Raw genomic sequence first — 24336 nt, 5'->3', positions numbered from 1 at the left:
ACAGTGTATACTGCCAATTATTTTGACAGATCACTAAGTAATATGTATGCATTGAAGCTTTTTTTTTTTTCTGATGATAGAGGGCATTGAGGCCAATGTACTAGAGAACAGGATCAAAATATTTCCAGGGAGTCTTGATAGAAAAGCCAAAAACAATTTTGTATTGTATTAGAAGTTCAGCTTTTCTTTCTAAATGTAATTTCTTTAAAACCTAAACTCAAATAAAAAGTAAGAATCATGTTATCATAGTAGGTAGACCTGAATATCCCTACATAGAAAATTGTGACAAATAATTAGATTGTTAGTACAACAAAATGAAGAAACTAGATCTTTGTACTTCCTAACTTTTAAAATGTGTGATAGAAATTTTAGACTATGTCGGGGGAGATAATAATGCTCTATTTTTGTGCAGTGTGTGTGATGCAAGACTAGAACAATAACAATTACAGTAGCAGTAAGATCATAGAATCATAGAATGGCCTGAGTTGAAAAGGACCTCATAGATCATCTAGTTTCCACTCCCCTGCCGTGGGCAGGGTAAAAGATAAAGTACATATAGATGGAAGGAACGCCAAACTTTTTACTTGTAGTTCTGTGTTCTGAATGCTGTTATGAATTTGACAAATGCATAAACTGTACATATTTTTCCCTCAGAGAAACACAGATTCATGATGGGTAATACAAAGTAGCTCATAAGACAGAGGAAGTGAAGAAATAATTGAATTGATGAGTTGAAGAACCTGTACTCTTTATATTGCTATGGCCATTTAAATGTTTGATGATGGAAAGTGGTACCAAATTTAGTGCTTAGACTCTTTTTCTGAAGAATCAGTGATCTCGATTTATCTTTTTTTCTTTATTTTTATTTTTATTTATTTATTTTTTTGCCTATGCATCAGGAGAATCCTGTTTTTGTTCTGTCAGCATCTAGGCATTTTCTGGAAATCTAAACTTAATCTGTGATTCATCCATGCAAAAGCATCCGTGATTAATCATTGCATCCCTTTCTCAGCAATTTGATTTATTTACAAGGTATCCTGTATTCTCTGTAGGCTTCTATTTCAGCTGTGCTAAGTTCATGTTTGGTGATGTCACAGGACCAATGAATGACCTCCTTCAGTTCAGGCCAGTACAGCTACTTCTGGCTCAGAGCATCTTCTGATGCATGTGGGGCAGGCAATGCACCCTGCTGCAGCTGAGGAGGGCAGAAGCTTGGGGTGTTCTGTAGCTATTGGTGGCCATTCAGGCCTCTTGTCATTGCGTCCACAGCATTACAGTGCAGCCTGGTTAAATGCCTACCAAATGAAATGCCAATGTTCCAAGTCTTTTATGTAACTCAGCACAGCTGGAGAGTGTGAGATGCAGAGGGAGAGGCTGAAGGGAGCAAATAATGTCACCACAAATGGGTCCATTTGGACACAGCAATTACATGTTTACAGAAATGAATAAAATAATAGTGTCAGTAGCTGATCTGTTGTTATGCAATTTCCTGTGCCATTTAAAGTACAAGAGAGTCATTGGGAGATGATTTTTTCTTCTTTTTTCCTTTCTTTCTAGTTCTAAAGCCAGGATTCTAGGAAATACAAGCACTGCTGTGTTTCATAGTCTAACTCTGGGGGATGGAAATCTCCTGTACTGTCAAGATTTTTTTAATAAAAGCATTCCCCCTGTTTAATTTACATTAAAAAAAAAAAAAAAGAGTGAAAAAAGAAGGAAAAAAAAGTCACACCTACATGTATTAATGATGTATTATTAATCACTCAATAAATAGATGATTTAGGAAACAAACCACATCTGTAGCTGAATACCATTGATTCCTGTTACATTTGAGTTGGTTTTCTTTGCTTACCAGCACAAGAAGGTAGTGTTTTGAGTCAAGTCATATGATTCCTTGTGTCTGACATGCAGGATTTCCCTCTGTCCATCTTCACTTCTCTGAAGCATAACAAGACACCATGGACAGTAATACTTCTTTCTTGTCCTCCTTTTCCCTTCCTTGCTACAGCTCCACTGCCATGGGGCTGCAGTCTCCTCTGGATGCTGTAGCAGTGTGAGTGCTACTAACTGGGTACCATTTGCAGATGATAGATGAGGGGCTTTTTTGTTTTGGTGAAAAAAATATCACCAAAGGGAAGTTCACTTGATGTTTCTCTCCCCTTTAGAATTAGAAAATTGTATGAGAGTAATTCTTATCTTTATGAACTCCATGTTAATTTTAAAAATGTGTCTAAAAGCCATTAGTTCATTTTAGGACTGTTACATTCAGCAGCTATTAATTATCCTGTTGTAAAATTCCCTCTGTGACCTCTAATTTGGATAATAAAACTTAAAGACACAATTATTTTATAGTTAATTAGAGGTTTCCTGTGTGTGTATTTGTTTTGTTCTAATTAACTATGCTTGTTTCTTCCCTGACACTAGTTGCTTTCCTGTATTCTATTATTAGGTCCGTGGATGACATTGGACTCTCTCTCTCTGTTTCTCTGTGTTTGGCATATGGGATTTTCACCTCCCAGATTTCTCTGACAGATCTTTAAACCTTCTTCCTCTTCAAGTGAGTTAAAAATCTTTACGCTTGCTGTTTGCAGCTTCATTTTCTGTGTCTGTTCACTTTTCCTTTCCACTCCCCTTTTGTACCACCTATCTTCTGTCCTATCCTTACGCTTTCTCTTCATGCTTTGCCCAAAAGAAGCTTTGATCTTTTTCATCAACAGGTTGACATCTGCTAACTCTATTTCACTGGCTTTCATGTTTCTGTTGTGTTGAATATGCGCAGGAAGAGATGCAAGACCTTTTAAGCATCAATTGCTTGAAGAGTGCAGAGTGTTTAAAGCAACTTATTAAATCTACTTTGGTCTAAGAATGCAGACTGTCAGGTTATGATTTTTTTCTTCTGAGTAACACGAAGCATTGCTCATTTAATCTGGTTGATTGTAAGCATTGTTCTCCTTGGGGACTTGTGTCTGAAAGCATTTGTTGTATTCTATGTAGAGGATTCTTTTTTTGTGCTGACTGCTTGTGTCAAAGACTTTCAAAAGTAGGTTAATGCCAAGAACTGCCTATTGATGTCTAAAATGCAGCTTGCTAAGGATCAGGGTACCTTCAAACCTAGATGCACTTCTTATTGGTGTGAGAGCTTGAGGCAAGGACCACGTGGTCGGCTTGATTTGCTCCTGCAGCCTGCTTGGAGGAGGCTGATCAGAAGCAGAGCACTTCATATAAGGTATAAGGTACATTTCAGATTTTTATAGACAGAATCTTTCTTCAGCTGCCACTAAAAAGTGACCACTGTATGCCAGGATGTGACTTGCGAGAGCTGTGGCTTACAATTACTTTTTATTCTTGTTATTACCCCTACATTGGTGGAACAATTCATGTGCTTCTTCTGCTCCATTGTATTCTTAATAAATATGCTGTCAGGAAAGTAGAAGGTGAGACTTGCAGGTTACATGCAGTCGTGATCTTAAAAGCCTCACTTATCATCAAGTGAGTGATAAGGTAAACTATATCTTCTGCTTTTGGCATTAGGATCTTGAGGAGCAGAGTTAATCAGGTACCATAGTTCTTCCTGTAGGGCAGCATGAAAGTCTTACTCAGAACGCAGTCAGGTGTAGTCTGGAATGACTTGCAGTAAAAAGAAATAAATGCTGTGGGAAAATTAAGGGAAAGATAACCTTAAGATAACAGAAAGTTTTGTGGTGGTGTTTGGTTTTGATTTCTGTTGTTGGATCACTGCTGAAGAAGACTATAAAACCAGTGGATGGATTAGGTGGATTAGGAGCAGCTTAACCTTTGTTCCAAGCATTGATGGAAGAAAGTCTGCATTTGTTGTTAAGAGGTTAATGTAGTTAATGTTGTTAAGAGGTAATAATGTTGTTAAGAGGTTGTAATGTTACAAGCTGTCTATCAAAGTGGTAAACTGTGAGGTGTTGCCCTTTAGTGACAGTTAAGGAATTGAAATCTTTCATGTTTCAATGAGAAAAGGTTGTAAGATGCTGTGAGCACCATTTGGCTGCAGAATAAATAAAAACAATAATTTAGCTTAACTGCAAAAAAAAAAGAATGGATGGCTTTTGGCTTTCAAAAGTGTATTTTTTAGATTTTGTAGATTTTTTTAAAAGGTTCTTAATCTACAGCAGACAGAGCTGTATTTTCATCTAAATTGGCATGTGAGGGCAAAGAATACCTTCTTATCTGAATTGGTAAAGCTACAGAAATTACCATAGATAAGTCCTATATGAAATGAGAGTAATTGTCATTCCAGTTTAATTAGCTCTAAAGATAATTGGGACTGTATTTATATGTAACATGGCATCTATGGCATTTTGTTTAACAAAAATTAAACTGTCTTTTCTAGAACTTTATTACTCTTATTGAAAGAGATATATTCACTTTTTCAGCTTTTTTTTTTTTTTTTTTTTTTTTACATCAGCACATAATCAAACCTTTCCCCTATACCCTGCAGAGAATACAAAAGAGTAATGCATTAATATGGATGGCAACTTATAGTCTGTTCTGTTGCTCACTTCATCCACACTGGGTGCTTACCAGCACAGTTTTGTTATCATTCTCAGTTTTGTTTTTGTAGAACGTTTTTTTTCTCTTTTAAAATGAGGGAATGTTTTGCATTCCAAAGAAAACAATTACCTTTTCTTCCTCTAAAACAGAAATGTATGAATATATATCTTTCATTGAAGTTAATGTAGTAGAAATCAGTTCACTCTACTTTTAAATAAATGATTACTGTCATGATTGGTAAAATCATATGCTGATGTATTCCTGCACTTCTCTCACTACTATTCTCATTTACACAGCATTCAATGAGTTTAGATATCCTTGTTTTATGATAGCAATTTCATGAGATGTGAAACAGTCTTGATGATCTCTCTACAGCTTGGAAGTTGCCAGTCTGACTCGGGCAGATGCTGATTTGGAGGCATATCGAATGCAGATCTGTAAAGAAGTGATTGTTATGATGATGAAGAACATGGTTTTAAGTCACAGTCTCATTCCACATGTGGAGAAGAGGATGAGTTCAGTTTTCAAAAAGCAGTTCCTTACAATGGAGAGAGAGTTTCAGGAAGAGTACGAAAGAAAGGTTGTGGCTTTAACAGCTGAATGTAATCTAGAAACAAGGAAGAAGATGGAGGCTCAATGCCAGAAGGAGAGAGCTGCAAATGAAGAGGCTGAAGAGTTAATGAAGAAAGTGAGTGAAATGGTAAGTCTTGTATAGAATGGAGAAACTTTGCATGATGTAGTTTTATGTAGATGGTTTCTCTTTTGCAGTAGGATGGCTGAGTTGCTCTCTTAGAGGACTGTGCAAATTAGATGTTTTCAAAAGATCAGATTTAATGAGAGTGGGTACTAGCAAGCAACAGTTTTGCTTTACCAGGAAAATGAAATTATCTTGAGAATCTGTGACACCTGAAAACAAAAGGCCACCACTATCTTGATTTATTTTTTGCTTGCATAGTTGTTTACCCTTGCAAATTAGTTCATCATTATTTATTATTTTGTACTGCAGTAGTTCTAAGAATTCTAGGAAAGAAAGTATTTTACACATTCAGAGTAGAATCATAAACCTACTCTGCGTCATAAAACGTACAGTACAGATAAAATTTCTCCAATATTCATATTTTGAAGATAATGAAAATACATTAGCCATCTCCACCAAGGACTGTTTTCTTCTAAACCAAATGAAGGCAACTAGAGCAGTCTATATTTAAAGCAGAGCAGGGAGTGAAATTTTCTTGAAAATAGCCTCTCAGTAACAGTGGGATAAATAATGTTAAAATGAATATGATTCTTTTCAAATTTAGGGTCTCTCTGTAAGTAAAATCTTAGTGCTTATGCCCAATACTTTCGATCAGAGATTTCTGACTGAACGGCTGTTATTGCCTGGGATTTCATAGGTAGTCATTTCAGGAAGTAGAGCTGAAGTCATCTGTCCTCCATTTCAGTGTCCCTGATACGAAATCATGCTCAGTTCTTCCACATCTTCTTTCAAATGTAGTGAATTTTACAGTAAAACTGATTATTATTTTTTTTCCTTTTTAATTCACGTCTGGAGAGAATTCTGGTAATTTCTGAGTGTTTCACCTCTGTAACCTTAAAATGCTAAAATATTCAAGTTAATGTTTCATGCTTGTCTAAGTTCATAACTCAAATTGAAGAGGATGACTTGGTGGGAAGAAATAGCACCTTTTGTGATTTACCAGTGGTGCTTTGGTTCTGGAGCACATGTGGGTGCGTGGGTATTGGATGTGGCACTTCTGAATTTCCAGCTGTCTTTGGATAAGTTGTTTTTAGTAATAGATTCTCTTAGACCTTTATACATGCCTGTGTCTGCTATCATTATAGACATTTCCTAAGTTTTTGGCATTCTGTAAAAACACTTGATTTTTTTTTCTGTTTGCATAACATGTACCTATAATTGTGAAGGACTTCCGTAGCAATTTGTGGTAACAACTTAGAGAAAAGCGTTTTGCTGAGGGTTTTCTGGTGAAGTACCCTCAACATGCTGAGGCTCTGGAAGAACTTTGATTTCAAATTATTCAGAGTTCAGTTTTTGAATTTTTACTAAACATGCATTCAGTCCAGCAGATTTTATTTGCACAAAATACATTGCTGCTCTTTCAGTCTTGTTTATATTAGAAATCCCAAACAGTAGCAGTCATTAAAAGAATTAAGACCAATACAATTATTGTCCTTATCCATCTATGATCTACTTATATTCTGTTATCTGACTTTCAGTCTCCTAAGATCCTGGCAGTAGTTTTGCTTTTTGAAAGAGAACGGTAAAACCCAGCAGAATCTATGAAAGAATGTGGTTGTTTTTTGTTTTTTTTTTACTTGCCATGGAACTTGGTCCAAGAGGACATGCTGGAGAATTAGGGATGTCTCACACTTGAACTCCTGCCAGTGGGTGACATCAGAGATACAGCGGTGACAAGCAGATGTAGCAAAAGCTTCTTCATCCTTTTTGGTCAAAACAGAGAATGGATATTCCTTGCTTTTAGATTAATTGTTCGTTGCCTACAGTGAATCACTTGGGAATAAGGGGTGAGCTTATGGAGGCTCAGTGCAGAGGATAGTTCTCTCAATATGAATAGTATGAAATACAGAACAAGACTCACATAACACTTTGATAGCTCTGCTGACATAAGAAGTATCCTTTGCTCTTTAGGACATGCATGTTTTGATTCTAAAATGAGTTTATGCCATCTGAGATTAAAACTGCAAATATGTAAATCTTACTGGCGAGCTATGAGAAAGTATTTCTTGCAAAGAAGCTTTTAAATTAATTGCTATTTAATTCTGCTCCATTGTTGTAACTCTAAAGTGGTTCTATTGGATTAATTTGTAGAAACTGATAGATAAAGTAGGTCACTGATAATAAAAACTTCCAAAGATTTGCAGTGTAATAGGTTTTTTTTCTAATTTGTATCTGTTTTTAGATGTCTGTGAGTGTTTTCTGACTTATGTCTGTTCAATTTTAATATGATTTCAAGATTGCTGAATGTAAGAAATTAATTTCATATATATATAATGTTGAATCTCATGAAGTTGGTTTACCTTCAAGAATGCTTCTCAGTTCTAATAATGCCTTGGAGGTGTCATTTGGGTTATAAACTGACTGTTGTACAGTCCATCATTCCAGCAGATAAACATGGGAAGTGTACACAGATTCAGTATTAGCCTTCTTCAAACCTGAAATGATAGTAATCAGAGTGTGCATAAGATGCACATGAGCTACTAACTTCAATGCTTAAAAATATGTTGAATGCTGAATTTATTCAGTTAGTTATTATTCTCTTCTCTGCAGCCTGCTGTAGAATACAGAAGTCTTCTGGATAGACTTCACAGTCTGGAGCAGGACCATCTGAAGAGATTCCTTCTGGTAAAGCAGGAGGAGTATTTTGCAAAGGCTTATAGACAACTAACTGTTTCCCAAAGAAAGGAGCTCCATAACATCTTCTTTACAGAGATAACAAATGCTACTTTCAAAGGAGAACTGAAACTGGAAATAGCAAAATCATTAGTAGAAGATTACTCTAAAATACAGGTAATAGGACAACTGTTCTCTTCTTAACATGATGACAGAATACAAAACCCATAGTAACTTTTGTAAAATGTTTCAGGAAGCATGTGCACTTGTGCCTAAAACGTATTACCAACATATTATCACTTTTGTAATGAATTTTCATAGGAATAACATTTAAAAGTATATTACCATTATTATGTATGTTTAGATATCTATACAACTGTATATGAATGCATTTGCACAGACTTTTTCTACGACAGTGAATTAGATGTATTTGCTACAATATTATTTGCTAAGTACTTGACTTCTGTTTTCACGGGAAATATTTTCAAAGTGCCCACATTTTTAAAGCTAGTCTTTACTGCTCGAAGAAAATAAGACTAAGAGGTCACCTTTGTCATGCAGAAGAAATAAGGCTGAAAACGTATCTACGCTATACATGGGGAGATTGTGATATACAAATCTGAAGTTCTGCAGTGAGTATTTTGGGTCTCCGCATAGCTCCTGAAGGCTGTCTTAATAGAGTTCTGTCCTTGAGCCCTTTCCCACAGTGTGGACTGTGAGCAGATTTGTGTTCATGCAGCAAGCTTCTGGTTCCAAGTCTGCCCTAGGTGATGTTAATGGGGCCCTCTGCCTCTGACAGAAATGTCAGGGTGCATTGCAACAGCATAGTTTGTGTCCTTAAAGGACTTATTACTCTGTGTTGGAAGTTAGTGTTCTGGATTCTAAAAACTCTTGTTCTTCTGCCTTTTTCTTGAAGAATGAGTGTTGGGATCCTAGACGTTGTAGTTTTGGAGGTTACAAAGCAATATCTGAAAAGTGTTAAAAGATAAGGTCTACTTGTAAAACTAGGTGCATTGTCAATGCTTTGTACAAAAAAGCAGCACATGGGTCACTAAAAGATGTACATGCTGTAAGAACTTCTCCAAAAGTTAGCTAAGCAACCATAAATGATACGGCAAGTGAAAGAAATCCTTAACATGTTGGTTTTGCTACTTGAACATGGGTGACCTAAGTATTAGAAGTTGTCTTAGATACCTGATGCTAGCCAAATGTGTGCTAGAGACCATCCTGTACACACCTTTGGTGTCTACCGCAGCCATTTGTAGACTTAAACCCTTCCTATTCCAAATTGTTGAAAGCAGAAACTTCTGAGCCAGCCTGTGTACAGCTAGGGTGGCTTTTCTCACGCTGTGCTGGACATGTGGGAGATGTATCCTTGTCTTTGAAGTCAATTTAGGAGAGTACACACAAAATAGAGGTATTCATACCAAAGGCTCTGCATGTTATTTTCTTTTGATGAAATAATGCTAATAATTCAACATGATCTCCAGACTTAAGTTTGTATGAGCTTACTGTTTTTTTCACTTGTAAAAGCTTTTTAACTTCTCTCTGTTGAGGAGCAAGTCTGACCTGATACCCTTAGGTGTTAGTTGAAATTAACATTATGTCTAATTAGATATGTTTGTTCACATTCTTTCCTGTAGGGAGACATTGAAGAGCTAATGGATTTTTTGCAAGCTAGCAAGAAGTATCATCTAAACAGAAGATTTGCTTACAGAGAATATCTTATAAGAAAGATACAGTTAAGGGATTCTCAGGCCTCTGCTCTTATAAATGCAGCAGCAACTCAGATATTGAATCTCATTAATAAGATGGAAAGGTAAATGCCTCAGCTATTTTTTTGGTGTCTATCTTGGTGTTTATGTTTCCTAGCCAGAAAGGTGCATAAAAATATATGTGGCAGTTGAGTTTATTCTAATATTTTGTAACTGATACCAGTGTCAATTGGCTGAAAAACAATCCAGCACTTCTGCTACAGTCCTGTGTATGCATCTTAATTTGTGTGTTTCAGATGTCTGCATTGGTATTATTCACTGGCATCATATGGGCATGCATTAAGGGAACAAGTTTAACATAGGTAATGCAACACCAGCCTTTTGGCATCCATGGCAAGAGTCAAACTGGAGAGATGTATCAGACTTTACCTTGTGTATTCTCTTTCATGATATTGACTTACATTAAAAGTAATTTAATATTAGAAAGCAGGAAGTCTGTCCAAAACCAAAAGATTGCATCTGTTGAGATGGTACACTAACTTATTTAATTTGTGTAACCTTTGCTTACTCATCCTGTTTACTGACATGCTGAGTTCAGCCTCAAGATTTGTTGATCAGAGAGCGGTTCTTCCCATATGCTTACACTGCTTTGCCTATTTTGCTAAAATCTGCAGCTGTGTGGCTCTAAGACAAAAATAAATCTCTTGGCATAGGAAATAGAACTCAGGCACATCTTCCACAGAAAGTTCCTTTCCATCAGTTCATGCCACTTTTCAAAAACATATTATGCAAGAAATGTTTTCACAGATGTCATTGTGTGAAAAGCCTTAATGAGAAACTCATCTGTATAACCACTGCATCCTTGGATCAAATCATTGCAATAACAACTGGGACTTCTCAAGCTGAATAGGTTCCACTCAGTGTTCAATGCTTGTTACTGCGCTTAATAGTCAGAAAAATCAGCAACAGAATGAAGAAAAGACATGTAGTATTAGTAAGACCTAGTGGATTTCATCTCCAAAAATATAATAGGAGGGATGATTGTACACACACATACAAAAAATACCCTTCCCCCAAAATGCCAACAGCTTCTTCCCTCTTAAAGCATAATTTCCAAGATGAAAAATTAACTCTGTAATGCTCCTCTTTCAAACTTCTCAGACTGGCAGACAAAGGAAATGTATCCATAGTTCTAGATGACATTTGTAGAGAATAAATCCCATCTCACTTTCTGAGTGTAGAACTAGTTATTTTCCTGTAATTTCCCATATCTGCTGGGTCACAAATTCCATTCAAGCAAATTTTGGCCAAATTCCATTCTAAAGAACAAATTACAGAATGTAGTGATTTAAATTTTTTGCTAGTTATTTTTTTTCCTACAAGCAAACTGAAATAACTAGTATAAGCCCAGAGGAAGTTATAATCTGTGCTAGGCAGGCTTGAATTTCAGTTTTTACCTCTAAACTGATTTAAGGTATATTTAAAAATTTGGGAGTTAAAATTTGAGCAAGCATAGTTTGGTTTGATGAGCTGCTACTTTAAATTTTTGTCCATAATATCCTCTTATTTTTCGAATTACTGTTTCAACTGCTCGTCTAAATGTAAATACAGGTCTATCTTGATTTCTTGTGTCTAGCTTTGGTAATGGGCCTGAAACTTACAGTTAGAAATGGAATTCTAAAATGTAGAACTATTTATCTTGAGTTGAGAAACCAATGTATTACAAACTAACAGATTCAGAAATAAATATAACAACAAATAAGTTGTATGGGTAGAGACCATGATAGAATATACAAAATTTATCAGAGAGCAAGGCAGTTCAAAATAGACATGAAAATGATTATTTGTAGCCTGAAATTTTTTTTTGTTTGTTTTGTTTTGTTGTTGTTGTTTTTAAATTCCAACTCTAATGATACATTTTCAGAGGTGTCTGGGCTCTTCATGTTTTCCCTTGAAGAGTCAGTGAGTCAAAAGGCAACTGGAGAAAGTATTTAGCCCAGTGTTGTTCTGAGTATACACAACAGTGCAGAGCTCTTGATATTTTTGAACTGCAGCAGCTGTAACATTGCATTGTTCTTGTGCAAATATCTGCACTTTCAAAGAAGTTTTCTTGCTTCTCAAAAATCCTCACATTTTAATATCTACAAGCATTCATCGTGAATTGTGTTTTTTGAAGCAAAGTGTTGCTTTGATCTTTTCTTACAGAGATAATCAAAGCATCTTGTGTTGTCCTTCTGAATATTCTTCATTTACGTGGGCCTTGTTATAACCTAAGCAGTTTTCCACACAGTGTCATGCTGAACCTTTCAGGAAGAAGGTGCTGGAAAGTGAATATCTCCAGTAGTAATGCAACAGCACTAAGCTTTCTCATGATTTCTTACAGCCTTTTCTGCATGTAGCTCTTTTCTGTATTTAGCTTTTACAGCCTTGAATTATTTACCTCAGTTATTAACGGTAGTATGCCAGCTTGGCAGGTGAAATCCTAAAATAGCTGAAGTGCAGTAACGTGGACATCATCATGCAGGTTCTCTCCATACAGTCTGTTTTGAGACAACCTCCATATACAGCTTTTCTGATTGATCTCTTCTGCTCCAGTGACTCTCTTCTCTAGCTTCCATGAAACAGTCCTTTGCTGGGGTACAGCTTTCATTAGGCAGTTCTCTATTACATCTAATACAACCTACTACTTTTTACTTTTAGTACTCTTCACATTTTTCTCTAAACCTTTAGGCTTTCACTGTGTACAGAGAAATCAAGGTTTTTTTCCAATTGACCTATGATGTGTGCTTTTCATGGGCCCACACTGTGTCTCTGTACCTTCCAAGACACTCATTGCACTTGCATGAATCTTCCTGTAAACCCCTCTGTCATTACTCTAGTATTCTCCTTCATTAACGTTCTCCTTGTACAAAAACATTAAACGTGTGTCTGCACATTTTCTCAGTGTCTGGTATGCTGAGACCAAACATATCATACAGTCTTATACTGTTTCACTGTCTTTCTCCTCTCCTTTTATTTTGTATTTCAGTTCACAGTCCTTTGGGAACAGGATGTCTTTCACTTCTAATACCAACTGTTTTTACTCTGTATTTGTATGGAACTAGAAATGAAGTTTTCTTAGAAGACAGAGCCTCCTAGGAACTACCATAATACCGATTAATAGAAGTTACTGTTTAAACTCCTATAGACCTCTGTAATGGCAGGAGTTTTGCCCACTATCTTATTATTTGGGATTTTTAAGTAGATTCCAAATGAATAGATCATCAAATGCAGTTTGAGATACAGTCATACGGATCTCTAAATAATCAACAACCCTAAATTGAAATAATGTAGACTTTTTTTTTTAATCCTAAGATGAATCATCTTCTTCCAGTCATTCTATGTTGCATGTCTGTTTTGAAATTTTTCATTTGCAGGATGATTCCAGCACATCTATCTTTTTCTATTGCAGCTCTTTCCACTGCTCTAGACAGGGATTTTAATTGGGTGGAGTAAGACTCGGTTTATTTCTTCAATACGAGATAGGCTGAAAGTGTTAAAAATAATACGTGGTTATTATCTTACCATAATAAATCTACTTTTGATGCAATAATCTTTTGCCTTGGGCTTGATCAGAAAGGAAGCATGAGATCTATCAAATACAGATACGAAACTTGGTGCTCTTGGGTCCATAATGATTTGCTTGGACATAACACTGAGCTTTATTTACTTTCAAGGCAAAAATGACTTTGCCAGAATGTATGAGAATGGTGAATTGCTCTCAAGTTGCTGAGAGGTGTTTTAATCCTCCTTACAGCGGATTAGAAACATGCAGTAGACACTGGAAGAAACCTCTGTAAAAGGATGCATTCTCTGGTTGACATAACTGTGAGAATGCAGATCTGAGTTTCTTTCTAGCACAGTCAGTACATGGAGGTTATTTTGTGGCTTGCTCAGATACCTGCAGATGCATGAGCTCTAGGTGGAGAGGTGAGAGTTGTGGAATTTGGACACCACGTTTATAATGAGGTAACTGCAATCAAGTTAAAACTTTATATTCTGCTTCACTTATTTTAGCTTGTATTTTGAAGATTATACTTAGAATAAGGCTGCAACAGTATGAACAAATCCTAATAAAACAGAATGAGACCCAATACATGGAGAAGGTTATAATGGTAGATTGCTGTGTTTAGCCACTACTGTAGCTTATCAAATCTGCTAGGTATCATGCAGGAACAGAGACCTGGAAGACCAACATATAAAGACCAACATACCAAATTTTTCAAAATTGTATTGAACCCAAGCTTTGTATGTAATATTGATATGGGAAGAGGGGATTTGGAAGTTAAACCAGGAAATGTTTGGACAACATCCAGATTCAGCTTTGGAAGTGGTGCTTTCTGCTCCAAATTTCATTTAACCTTTTCAGCACCACTTCAAATCTCCAGTGTACTTAATATGAAATAATACTGCCCAGCAGACTGGCCTGACTTAAGACAGTCTGCATTAGGATGTTCTTCCATTCTTCTGTTGTTTGAGAAAGATTTGGGAAATTTCTATTGTAGATAGTGTAAATAGGACAGCAGACAATTTTAGAAATTAAATTTGAGTGTATAGGAAGAGAGTTTTTATAACTATTAAACTGTTCGTATTTTGCTTAGTCTTTAATGTTAAATAGGATAGCAACTGCGGGTAGATCTAAACTCCAGTGTGAAATAACTGTGTGCCTAAGCCTGAGGATTTGCTCTGTCATAGTATTGTATTTCGCTGTTTGAAATCTTTTTCTTATTTAAATGCAATAAGAAAGCTGAATTTAAGTTATTTGATTACATTACATCCTTAAAAGAGAAAATTGCTTCTAATGAGAAGGAAATATAAAAGACATCTAGAGTTGCATCCCAGTGGCATTAAATGAAAAATGTAAATATTATGAATAATATATAAGGTTTGAAATGTCTCATTTGAATATTACTTACATTACTAAATGATATGTAATTGGTTTTGCATTTACCTTCCCTTCCTTCTTCCCATTCCTTCTTCATACTCTGCCCTCACAAACTGCCTTGATTCTGCATTCATCTTTAAGATTAGGGTTATCTTTCTATTATCTGCTTGTTCATTTAAGAATTATGTTACTGCTAAAAAAACAAAGATCTTTGAGCCTGCTTTGTTGAGCCTTGTTACTGTACTAATTGCTTTAAATATCCTTTTGCTCATAAGAATTTGGGGTAAGAGGTTTCAAACACCATTATTATTACAGAGCGGGTCATCTACATGAAAGTCATTTGGAAATGCTGCTGGACCGAGCTGAGGCTGAAATTAATTCTGTTAAACAAAAATTCGATCATGATTTAAAACAAGAAAAGCAAAAGCTTCATCAGAAACTCATTACCAAGCGAAAGTGGAAAATGTTGCAAAAGGTAATTATTTTCAGTCGATTTATTTTTCCAGGGCTTAACGTGAAGGAAAAATTGAATGTGTTGAAAAGTAAGATATAGTTCTTAGGATGGAGGTCAGCCAAAACAGAGATGAAAATAAATGTCCATTGTTATTTGCTGTGTATGATCATGTATTGTACTGTGTTTATTATTCAGTAATTAACAGCTGTTCTTAAAAAAAAAAAAAAAAAAAAAAAAAAAAGCCTGCAAGAAATTAATGTAAGTGAAGAAACTCATGAAGCCCATTTGCTTAGTCTACTTGTGCATTGTTACAGTTTTATCTTTTCGGGATTGGATCAAACCACATGATCATACATTTCTTTAGATCCTAGCCTTTCTGTCTAACAATAATTCAAATAATCTCAGACCTGCTTGGTGCACATAAAGCCATCATGTTGCATACTAAGTAGATCTCCACACAGTGAAAAGCAGTTTTGAGAACACTGAAAAGCAGAATTTTTGTTTTGCTATAATATGCATGTTTAACAAGCTTAAATTTGAGAGCTGTTTCTTCTCTTAATTTTGTTTCTCTTTTTGGCAAATGAATCTGCAGAAAGAGCAACGGAAGGAGCAGTTGTCCGCAAGGAACTCCTTCAAAACCTCAAGGGAGATCACTGACTACCTGAGCCACTGGAAAACTCTTCTGAGTGATCATGCCATTGAATTTGAAGAACTTACTGAAAAGCTGGATAATGAAGGCAGTGAAGAGCTGAGAGACCTTATATTTAATCTGACAGAGAAAACTGTTGAAGAACTTAAACTTGTTCAATATGGAGTATTTGTGCAAGAGCTGATAAAGCTCAGTGTGCCAAAGATGTTCCTGCTGGAAGTTGTGGAGGAGCATAAAAAAGAGATCATTGTTAAACACGAACACCTTGAAAGGGAAGAACGTGAAAAGAGCACGGCTGCTGAAGAGTTGCTTCAGCTCACCAGGCAGAAACTAAGCAAAGAGCTGGAAAATAGTCTTTCACAACAAAGAAAATTAAGAAGCTGGGAACAATCAGTATTCATGCAAGTATCTCTCTCTTTTCTTCTGTTTTTCTAATTAGTAATAAACTAGTAGCTGACATAACTGTCTGGTTGTAATTGTTAATGACCAATTCTCTGTCATGCACCTGGGAACTGATTTCTCACAAATGCTCAACCCCTGCAGATCCAGCAGCATGAGCTGACAGCCTCTACAGTCTAACTCTTCAGTGGAATTTCCAGGAAACAGTGTTTTCAAAACCAAAAAAGTGCAGTGCTATTTTTATACTTCAGTTCACTCTGTGTAGGGTGTCACTTGTGTGTCTTTCATTATTGTTCTCAGTCCCTTCTCAGAGATCCAGTACTTTGCAAATGTCATTTAGTATGTCAGGCCTATTTATCCCTACAATCGATTTTTATATATCCCTTCCAGCCACAAGTCAAGCTTTATCCATCATGTGCTCATTTATGCTCTACAACAGTATTTCTACTTATTTCATAAATGCCCAGCATAGTAGTGACCCCCCCCGGTTCTTGAGCTCCATCCATCAGACTTGGTTAATTTGCCCTGCTGATAAAGTGCTGCTGGTACCGAGGCCCCAAGGCAGAGTGGCATCATGGCATGCAACACAGGTGATGCTGCAGAAATTTGCTGACTTCAGGCATGTCCTCTGGCCATTGCTTTATGCTGTGATGTGATCTTGTGGAGGTAGAAAGGTGCGAGGCCATGCTACCTCCACTGGGAGACCTTAGGAAGGGAGGGACCCTGACTGTAGCCAAGAGAAAAGAAAGCACACGCAGTGTTGTGCAGCAATTTCCTTGATAAGTTTGCAGCACTCTTAAGCATTGGTCTTTCAAGTTCATTTTTGACTTAGTTGTTTTATTACTTGAATGTTTACAGTACTGTATTTCTTATACAATGTTCTTAACAACAAACTTGGTTAGAGACATAGGAACAGAATTGTAGCTTTAGAGGAAACCACTGGAACAGGTGATGTGTGGAGCCTAAGGAACAAGCACACGGAATGTGAGAAATCAAACAGAAAAAAATGCATCAGTTAAACTTTCTGCTTACTACCTCTTATATGAATAAAAGAGATTTGCTTGGGTGTTTTTGTCCAGGCAGCATGTCTCTTAAGTTTGTCTGCTGTACAGGCAAGACAAGGCAAGAAACCTTGTCCACTGCATGTTTGCTTTGTTAAAGTATAAAATCCATTTGCATCTTGGTTTAGCTCTGTTTTCAAGGCCCTTGCATTTTATTCAGCATTTTAAATACTTTTTTTGTAAGCCATTTTGGTGTATCTTCCAGCTTATCTTATTATCTCAGAATATATTACTGAGAACAGACCTGCCTTGTGAGCAGGAAAGGAGATTGTATGACCCAGCAGGTCTTTCATTTCCTAATTTTCGATTCCAAGGTAATTATGTTCCAGTCTACAGCATTGCCTGTTACATTTGTTAGATGCTATCTTTATTTACAGCAATAGTAAGCTGCCTGCTTTTTCTAGTAAAATATGGGCAAATGCATACGAAAACTTCAGCATTTATGCAACTGTTCTATCAAAAGGCCCTTACAATCTATCATTGACTTTTTCTTAATCCAGTGGCTGTTGATTTTGGTTATTTCAGTCACAGATACCAGCTCTTACATTTGCGTGCTCATCTGCCATATAATTTTCACAATTATTTTGAGTGATACCTTTTCCTTTTTATTGCTTATTGAAGAGACAGTGAGTCAGTCCAAAGTTTGTGAGGGTCATTAATGCTGAAAGTTTTTTTTAAATATGGGCTTTACAAAATTGTGATTTACAGACTTTATGGATTTTCCTCTGTTGAAGGGGTAAGACAGCAAGAGGAATAGAATACTGTAAGTGCTTATTTGGTGTAATATTCCCTTAATTATTTTATATATATATATATTTAATAAATGAGCAATACTCTTATTGAAAATGTTTTAATTAACAATTAAATGTACTTTTAATTAATGATTAAGTGTACTTTGATGAATCACTAAACAGGAATGGAATCAGCATTTCTAAACCCAGAAATATTTCAGTAGAACTGTGAGTTTCTGTAAGCCTGTGTTACATTGATTAAAAGCATCAGGCTTAATAGGACTCGCAGGAAAATAACATTTTAAAAAGAAAAATACTTAAAAAAAAAAAATATATATATATATATATATATATTCTCTTCATACTTTAAATGCAAATACGTTTTGGGAAATAGAAAAAAAAAAGTTAATCTACTTTTATCAAATATTCAAATAATATTTTAGTCATATAATAAGAATATGAATGTAGTTTAAGGTCAGTCAAATCTGGAAGATGAATTTAAGTTCTGGCATCTTTTTTTTTTTTTTTTTTTTTTTTTAATGTCAACTTCACCTTGACCTGAGGAGCAGTTCCCCAGACTTCTGTGTTGGAAACCTTTCTTCTACAAAAAATGAATTTTGAGTGATTCACATTGTTAAAATGTAATCCATGTTTTTCAGACTGCTGAAAGCTTTTCTACAAAGAACAAGTCAAACCACTTAGTGATGGGACAGATGACATATATGAGTTTATTATAAAGAGATACTTTTTCTCCACTCTCAGTGGCTGACAGCTAAGTGCTGGGAAAAAGTACAAAGGAACTTTACAAGAAGCCTTTACTGTAATTACAGCCCTAACTTCAGAGTTTGTATTGTCTGAAGTGATGGTGGAAGGATTCTATGCATAAGAGAAATGTTCAGAATTGTATTTATTTTTTTTTAATTCTGAATCTGTTTTATTTTGCAAATGATTTTTTACAATCCAAGAAGTTCTGTGTGCAGAAATTAAAGTATCCCTAGGGAAATTTTGAACATGTTGAGCATCTCAGTCCCAGGTGAAAAGAATGATCAAAGTCACGTATTTTTCTGCATGCCTTAAAATTTTGTACAGAGTTGTTTGTATCACTGAACAGCAAATTTTCTTTTTTTTACTTTTACTTTTTTTTACTTTTACTTTTTGCTTTACTTTTTTTTTTTCCCCCAACAGGCAGCTTCTAACTTTGCCCCTTTCACTATCTGAAGAGGAGTTGCTCAAAATGAAGCAGGAGTTCCACTGCTGCTTTTCTCAGCTGGACAGCAGTTTGGCTCTGCCCAAGATAAGAGCAAGAGCCTTACTTCAGACTTTTGAGCTGGAGTGGAGAGATGCACAGCTACTGAAAGTCAGTCAGAATCTAGCAATGATCAATAAGCAGGTGGGAACATTTGGGATCAGTTTGGGAATGGGTGAGGTGTTTATGTAGGTTATCCACAGGCTGTTGGCCTCATGTGCAGATGCAGGTCCAAAGCTTCTCCATAGGGGTGACCGTGAAGTACGCTTCTCCTCTGTGTGCAGATGGTGGACCTAAAAGGTAAATGAGCATAGGGGAATATGCTTGCTTCACATACACCTGCATATAGCTATACTGCTTGCATACCCTCCAGCCTCTCCAAGATGAAGGTGTAGGTATAAGGAAGCAGTTGGGTGGTCAAAAGGAGCCATGTTTCTGAGGAGTGCTACTAAAATGTCAAAACCTGGAGCGGTGCTAAGCTTCGGGAAGATCAGGCACAACCCAAATTGCAATTTTACCTGCAACCCCCAAGCTTCACTAAATTTGGCGATGAGGAGGAAGTAAGGGCAGATTAGGGAGTATTTTTAGAGGAATGTCCTACATTATCTTGTTTGCTTAAGAAAGCGAAATCCCTGAGGTAGCTGATCATGGCAATGATATTTGATTCTTCTTTCCAAAAGAATTGTGCAGGTACTGAGGATTTTCTTCTTCTGTTTGGTTGTTTTAAATCTATATATGTACATTTAAGGTTGGAAAGATCTTCCCAACAACTTTCCCATCTATCAAATCTAGCCCCTTTTTAAATTTTAAATAATTGTGTGAAGGCTGTTTAATACCTTCAGTAAAATGTAAAACTTGTGGAGTCATAAATTGTATTCTGTCCTTAAGCAGCAGAAAGAAAATTGTTTCCTGTATGATTTGTTTGATGCCATTGTAATTGAAGGATTTTGTTTTGTTTCAGTTATGTTTTATAAATGTGTAAGTGAACTTCGGATAATTGCACTAGAAAGTAGGCTAGATCAAAACCTTAATAATTTCTGAAGTACTTAAAAAGAAAATGACTTTGCAGAGCCTTATAGTTGAACAGATGTTATCATTTCCCTGAGAGTACATTATACTTAGTTGATATTCTTGTAAAGAAATATAAAGGTCAAGAATAATTTGATTACATGGAACGGTGCTCCTTAATACTATCATGGTTCATTTGAGATTCATATAATGTGTCTGGAAAACAATGTAGCTCTTAAATTAATATTCTTTGTTCATTTTTAACCGTGCTGGGGAGATAACGTATCTGTTAAAATCTTGTTGTATTGTCACTGCTAAAGGTTGTTTAAAATAAAACTTATAACGGTTTTCATGGGAAGAATGAATATATAATTCTACTTGAAAGAAATTTAAAAAGAAATTTCCAGCTTTGTCTGAATATCTGAAAGGAATTTTCTGAATGAATAGCCAACACATGCATTTTAGAAATACTTTCTTAGTGAAAGTTGTCCTTGCCACATGTTTAATTAATTGTTGAATCTGCCAAATATAGTAAGTAGTAATCTTAATGTTAACATACTCATTAAAACACTTTTCACTCATCTTCTTACAGCCACATTCTAAAACGAAAAAAACAGGATCCAAGAATAGAAATAAGATTGATATTTTGAAGAAATCTTTACAGGACAGAATTTTCATTTATGAAGACTCAGTGAAAGTTGAAAATTTGACTAAGGTAAATGCAAGCATTTTCTGTACTGGGGTCAGAGCCTAGATTTTAAGTAATTAAACAAGATTAAAAAATGAATGACATGAAATGGAGTGAGAGATCTTTCTACTCTTGACTACATTTTTTAAGATGTAAAGATTAACAGTTTGCTTTAATTTTTTGGAGTTAGACCTGAAAGCATTCTGGTAACTCTGTTTCATCAGATGGTTCTTGGCTTACTGTATGCATTGACTTCAAGATGCACCTAGGTCCTTTGGCTTTCTTAAGGAGTCTTTCAAATAGTGGTATGTGCTTCACTGCTGAGAAAGATTTCGTTCATGGACCTCTTCAAATGCTACTCTAAACCCAGAAGTGCATTCTTAAAAAGATGTTTTGGGTAGATGCTGGGTTTGTTTTATGCTAAACTCGTTAAGAGTGTCTTGAATAAAATGGGCATCTTTTTGAAAGGGTCTCAGTCCCAGTCTGGTTAATCCTTAAAGAATGGGTGGGGCTTGTGCCAATACAAGATTTTGGAGTCTTTGTCCGTCTCTGCCCCCAGACTTTCCATGAGATCTGCGAGACATTCTTCATATTCTTTAATCTTTGTCTGCTTTGCTTTCGCATTTTTATGATACGAGTAACATATATTTTCTGTATCAGATGAATATTACATTGACAACAGTTAGACGGAGGTCGTGGTCAGCTACTATAAGCTCTGTGCAGAACAAGTGTCATTGGAAGTTAAAATTGGTAGATAAAAATACTTCCACAAATGACTGCAATGTCAGTTTTAGTATAAATTTGGACACAGTTTTGTTCTTACACTTATTCTTTGTGCTTATGCTTCTTATACTTGTATTCTGAGGAATGTAAAATCATGGATCAGTGTGTTTATTCAGAAATGATTTTACTTTTATGTGAGATGAGCTCTTTGCTATTATTTGTTGCAGATGGTAAAAGCAAAGGTTTATCCAGCATCCAGTCTTTGAAAGTGAGAGCAAATGCTTATGCAAGAGTGAGACAAGTGGCCAAGTGTATTCTGCCACTCTCTGATAATTTAAGAGCTCTTATCTGAGTGTGCATCAAATCTGTTACTGGGAACATTTGTACTTTGGGCTTCAATACTTGTTGCCATAACCTCCAAAATTATTATTATTTTTTTTTAACTGTAAAGTACAACTTAGTATGCGCCCAGCTCATAAACATTCATTTTTATAACGACTTTGGTGCAAATACTGACTTAAATTTTTGTTAGAATTTTGTTTTAGAACTGTAAACTTACCTTCTCTCATCCTCAGTGTTTGTTTTACGCTGTTTTACATTCACCATCTGGCATGCCTTTTGTTGCTTTAATTTTCCCATGGGCAGGGTAGGAATTGAACGATCTTAAAGGTCCCTTCCAACCCAAGCCATTCTGTGATTCTATGATACTAAGTTTGAAACCTGGTCTTTATGTGAGAATATCATCACTGTGCTGTGAAAAACACTGAAAGCAGATTTTATCTACTTGTGTTTCACAGCTGTTTTTAGCTATTCAGCTTATTTGGCATGAAGATATTTCAGTTCTGATATAGCAGTTACCTATCTCAAAAGAAAGATAGTGGTAAAAATAGTGACATTCCTTAATTTATTTGCCCTATGGGGCTGAAAAAGCCCTCCATGGTAATAGACTTGTATAAGGAAAGTCTTAGGAACTGCATGTAATGAAATATATATTTTCAAATCATTTCCATTATTTGTAAAATAAGATGGAGACATCACTAATTAGCAATTAGTGAATAAAGTATTGAATTTGGAAGCCAGTGCTTTCAAGCAGAAGACTAATCATAGTGCATTTGCAGAATTTGATTTTTTTTTTTAATTTACTTTAGGCATTTTAAGTGGTCTTAGCAGCAAAAGTTCTGACATAGGAGTTGATTCATCATAAAATAATGTATTTTGATATTCTAATGTATTACACTGAATTGTACAGTGACAAGCAGTGTTTTACAGTCGTCTGCTTGATACGGTAAAATCCTTCATGAGCAGCAAGGAAATACTGCTGGTTTAGAAGAAGTTTATAATTTAGTTTGAAACCAGTATTTCATCCAGCTTTGACTGAAGTTATCATGGTATCATGCTGAAGTCAGATCTACTTGCAAACTTTCATTTTCCCAAATTCATTTATGTTTGGAGAGCTGTGATTCCAGAACTAACAACTGGCAGAAAGAAACTCAGAGAGAGATAAATAATACTACCTGTCTGAGCAATGCATTGATTTGTTTAAGAGCAGCTGATTTATTTTATGATGTTGAATAGAAGCTGAATGATAAAGCTGGAATATCCTTCTGATGTATTTGGGCACAGTTAGCATATGGTTTCATACTTAATAATACATAAATATTACCTTGTTTTGCAGTTTGGACCATAAATCTTATGGTTCATGGAATGTACTTAACATCATGTGTAAACCTGTGTGATATTTGGAGTGGTTGACGAAGGAAGTATGTGTTTCTGTCATCAGTGATACCTCTTTGGCCTTTTAATTCAGCTGCAATTAAAATACACATTCTTGTGTCTATATGAAGTATAAATCTGCATTTCAATCCTTATTCATTATTCATTTAAATGGATTCAAACTTCTACATGATCACTCATTTATTCATACATTATTCATTCACCCATCCTCAGATTTCATATAATTCACTTAAAATCCTTGTATCTGAAATGGAACCTTCGGTGAGGAAAGAAGCAGATTTCAAATTCAGTTGTGTGCACACATCTGTCACAACTTTTATGTAGTTTTTTATCTGTATCTTTAAAGGCTTATAGCACATCTTTTTCCTAAACAACAAAAGCAGCCTTCAGATATTGCTTACTAATTTTGTGTCATATAAACCAAATTTTTCCATAAGCATATGTTTTCCACTTTTTGAGATACTGTATGTGTTCTGGCAGATGGACAGTATTGTAGAGATGTAAATAAAAGCTGGATGAGAAAGAGAACCAGTTCCTCAGAATATATATATATTCATAACACATTAAAGCTAGTGAATGAGTGCTAAATAACTTAGATTATTTAATATATATTAATTAATTATCATTTATACTAGGTAGAAGTTGCCCTAGTATTTTGGATAGAGAGCATTACAGACAAAAGCATTCGAAAATGATCCTATTTGATTCTAGTCAGGTAGGTGCTGTTGAACTTCTTTCCCCATTCCTTGAACAGGTGGTATTATATTGAATTATATTACTATCATAATATAAATCACTGTTGTGATTCCATTGTTCTCAGCACTCAACAATGACAAAATTTAAAAGGTGATTTGTGGCACCAGTTGTCCAGCTTGGTTCATTTCTAGCACTGCCCTTTAAATTGTCATCGGTAGTATTTTATTTCCGTCAGGGAATGCCTTGGTAGACACCATTTGCTGTTAGGGAAGTATTAAGCAACCAAGTCAAATGTAACTTGAAGAAGTTTTTCTTGTGCACAAGTTTCCAAAGGGGGGCTTTTAAAATATTTGCCATGGCACTCGTGTGTGGAATAATCTTTTTTTCCAGCTCATAGTCTTGTATCGTTGCCTCATAAGA

At 35.6% G+C, this 24336-nt stretch overlaps 1 protein-coding gene across 2 annotated transcripts in view; it reads left to right on the top strand.

The window, feature by feature from the left end:
- EVC2 (EvC ciliary complex subunit 2) overlaps positions 1–24336 on the top strand; it is a 63759-nt gene that overhangs the window by 25343 nt on the left and 14080 nt on the right. The window contains exons 10-16 of one of the 2 annotated variants that reach the window (XM_085223488.1): positions 4894–5218; positions 7826–8065; positions 9532–9707; positions 14843–15002; positions 15574–16035; positions 19011–19178; positions 20668–20790. In XM_085223488.1, the coding sequence (XP_085079614.1) occupies positions 4894–5218; positions 7826–8065; positions 9532–9707; positions 14843–15002; positions 15574–16035; positions 19011–19178; positions 20668–20790 (1654 nt within the window). Of the gene's footprint in view, positions 1–4893; positions 5219–7825; positions 8066–9531; positions 9708–14842; positions 15003–15573; positions 16036–19010; positions 19212–20667; positions 20791–24336 lie in introns of both variants that reach the window. The other variant, XM_085223487.1, reaches the window with a different exon arrangement.

Source organism: Meleagris gallopavo, chromosome 4, assembly GCF_905368555.1.
Source record: "Meleagris gallopavo chromosome 4, MGAL_WU_HG_1.1, whole genome shotgun sequence".
NCBI lineage: Eukaryota > Metazoa > Chordata > Aves > Galliformes > Phasianidae > Meleagris > Meleagris gallopavo.
The sequence above is the reverse complement of the archived record's forward strand: the minus strand, read 5'-3'. Positions and strand labels throughout refer to the sequence as shown.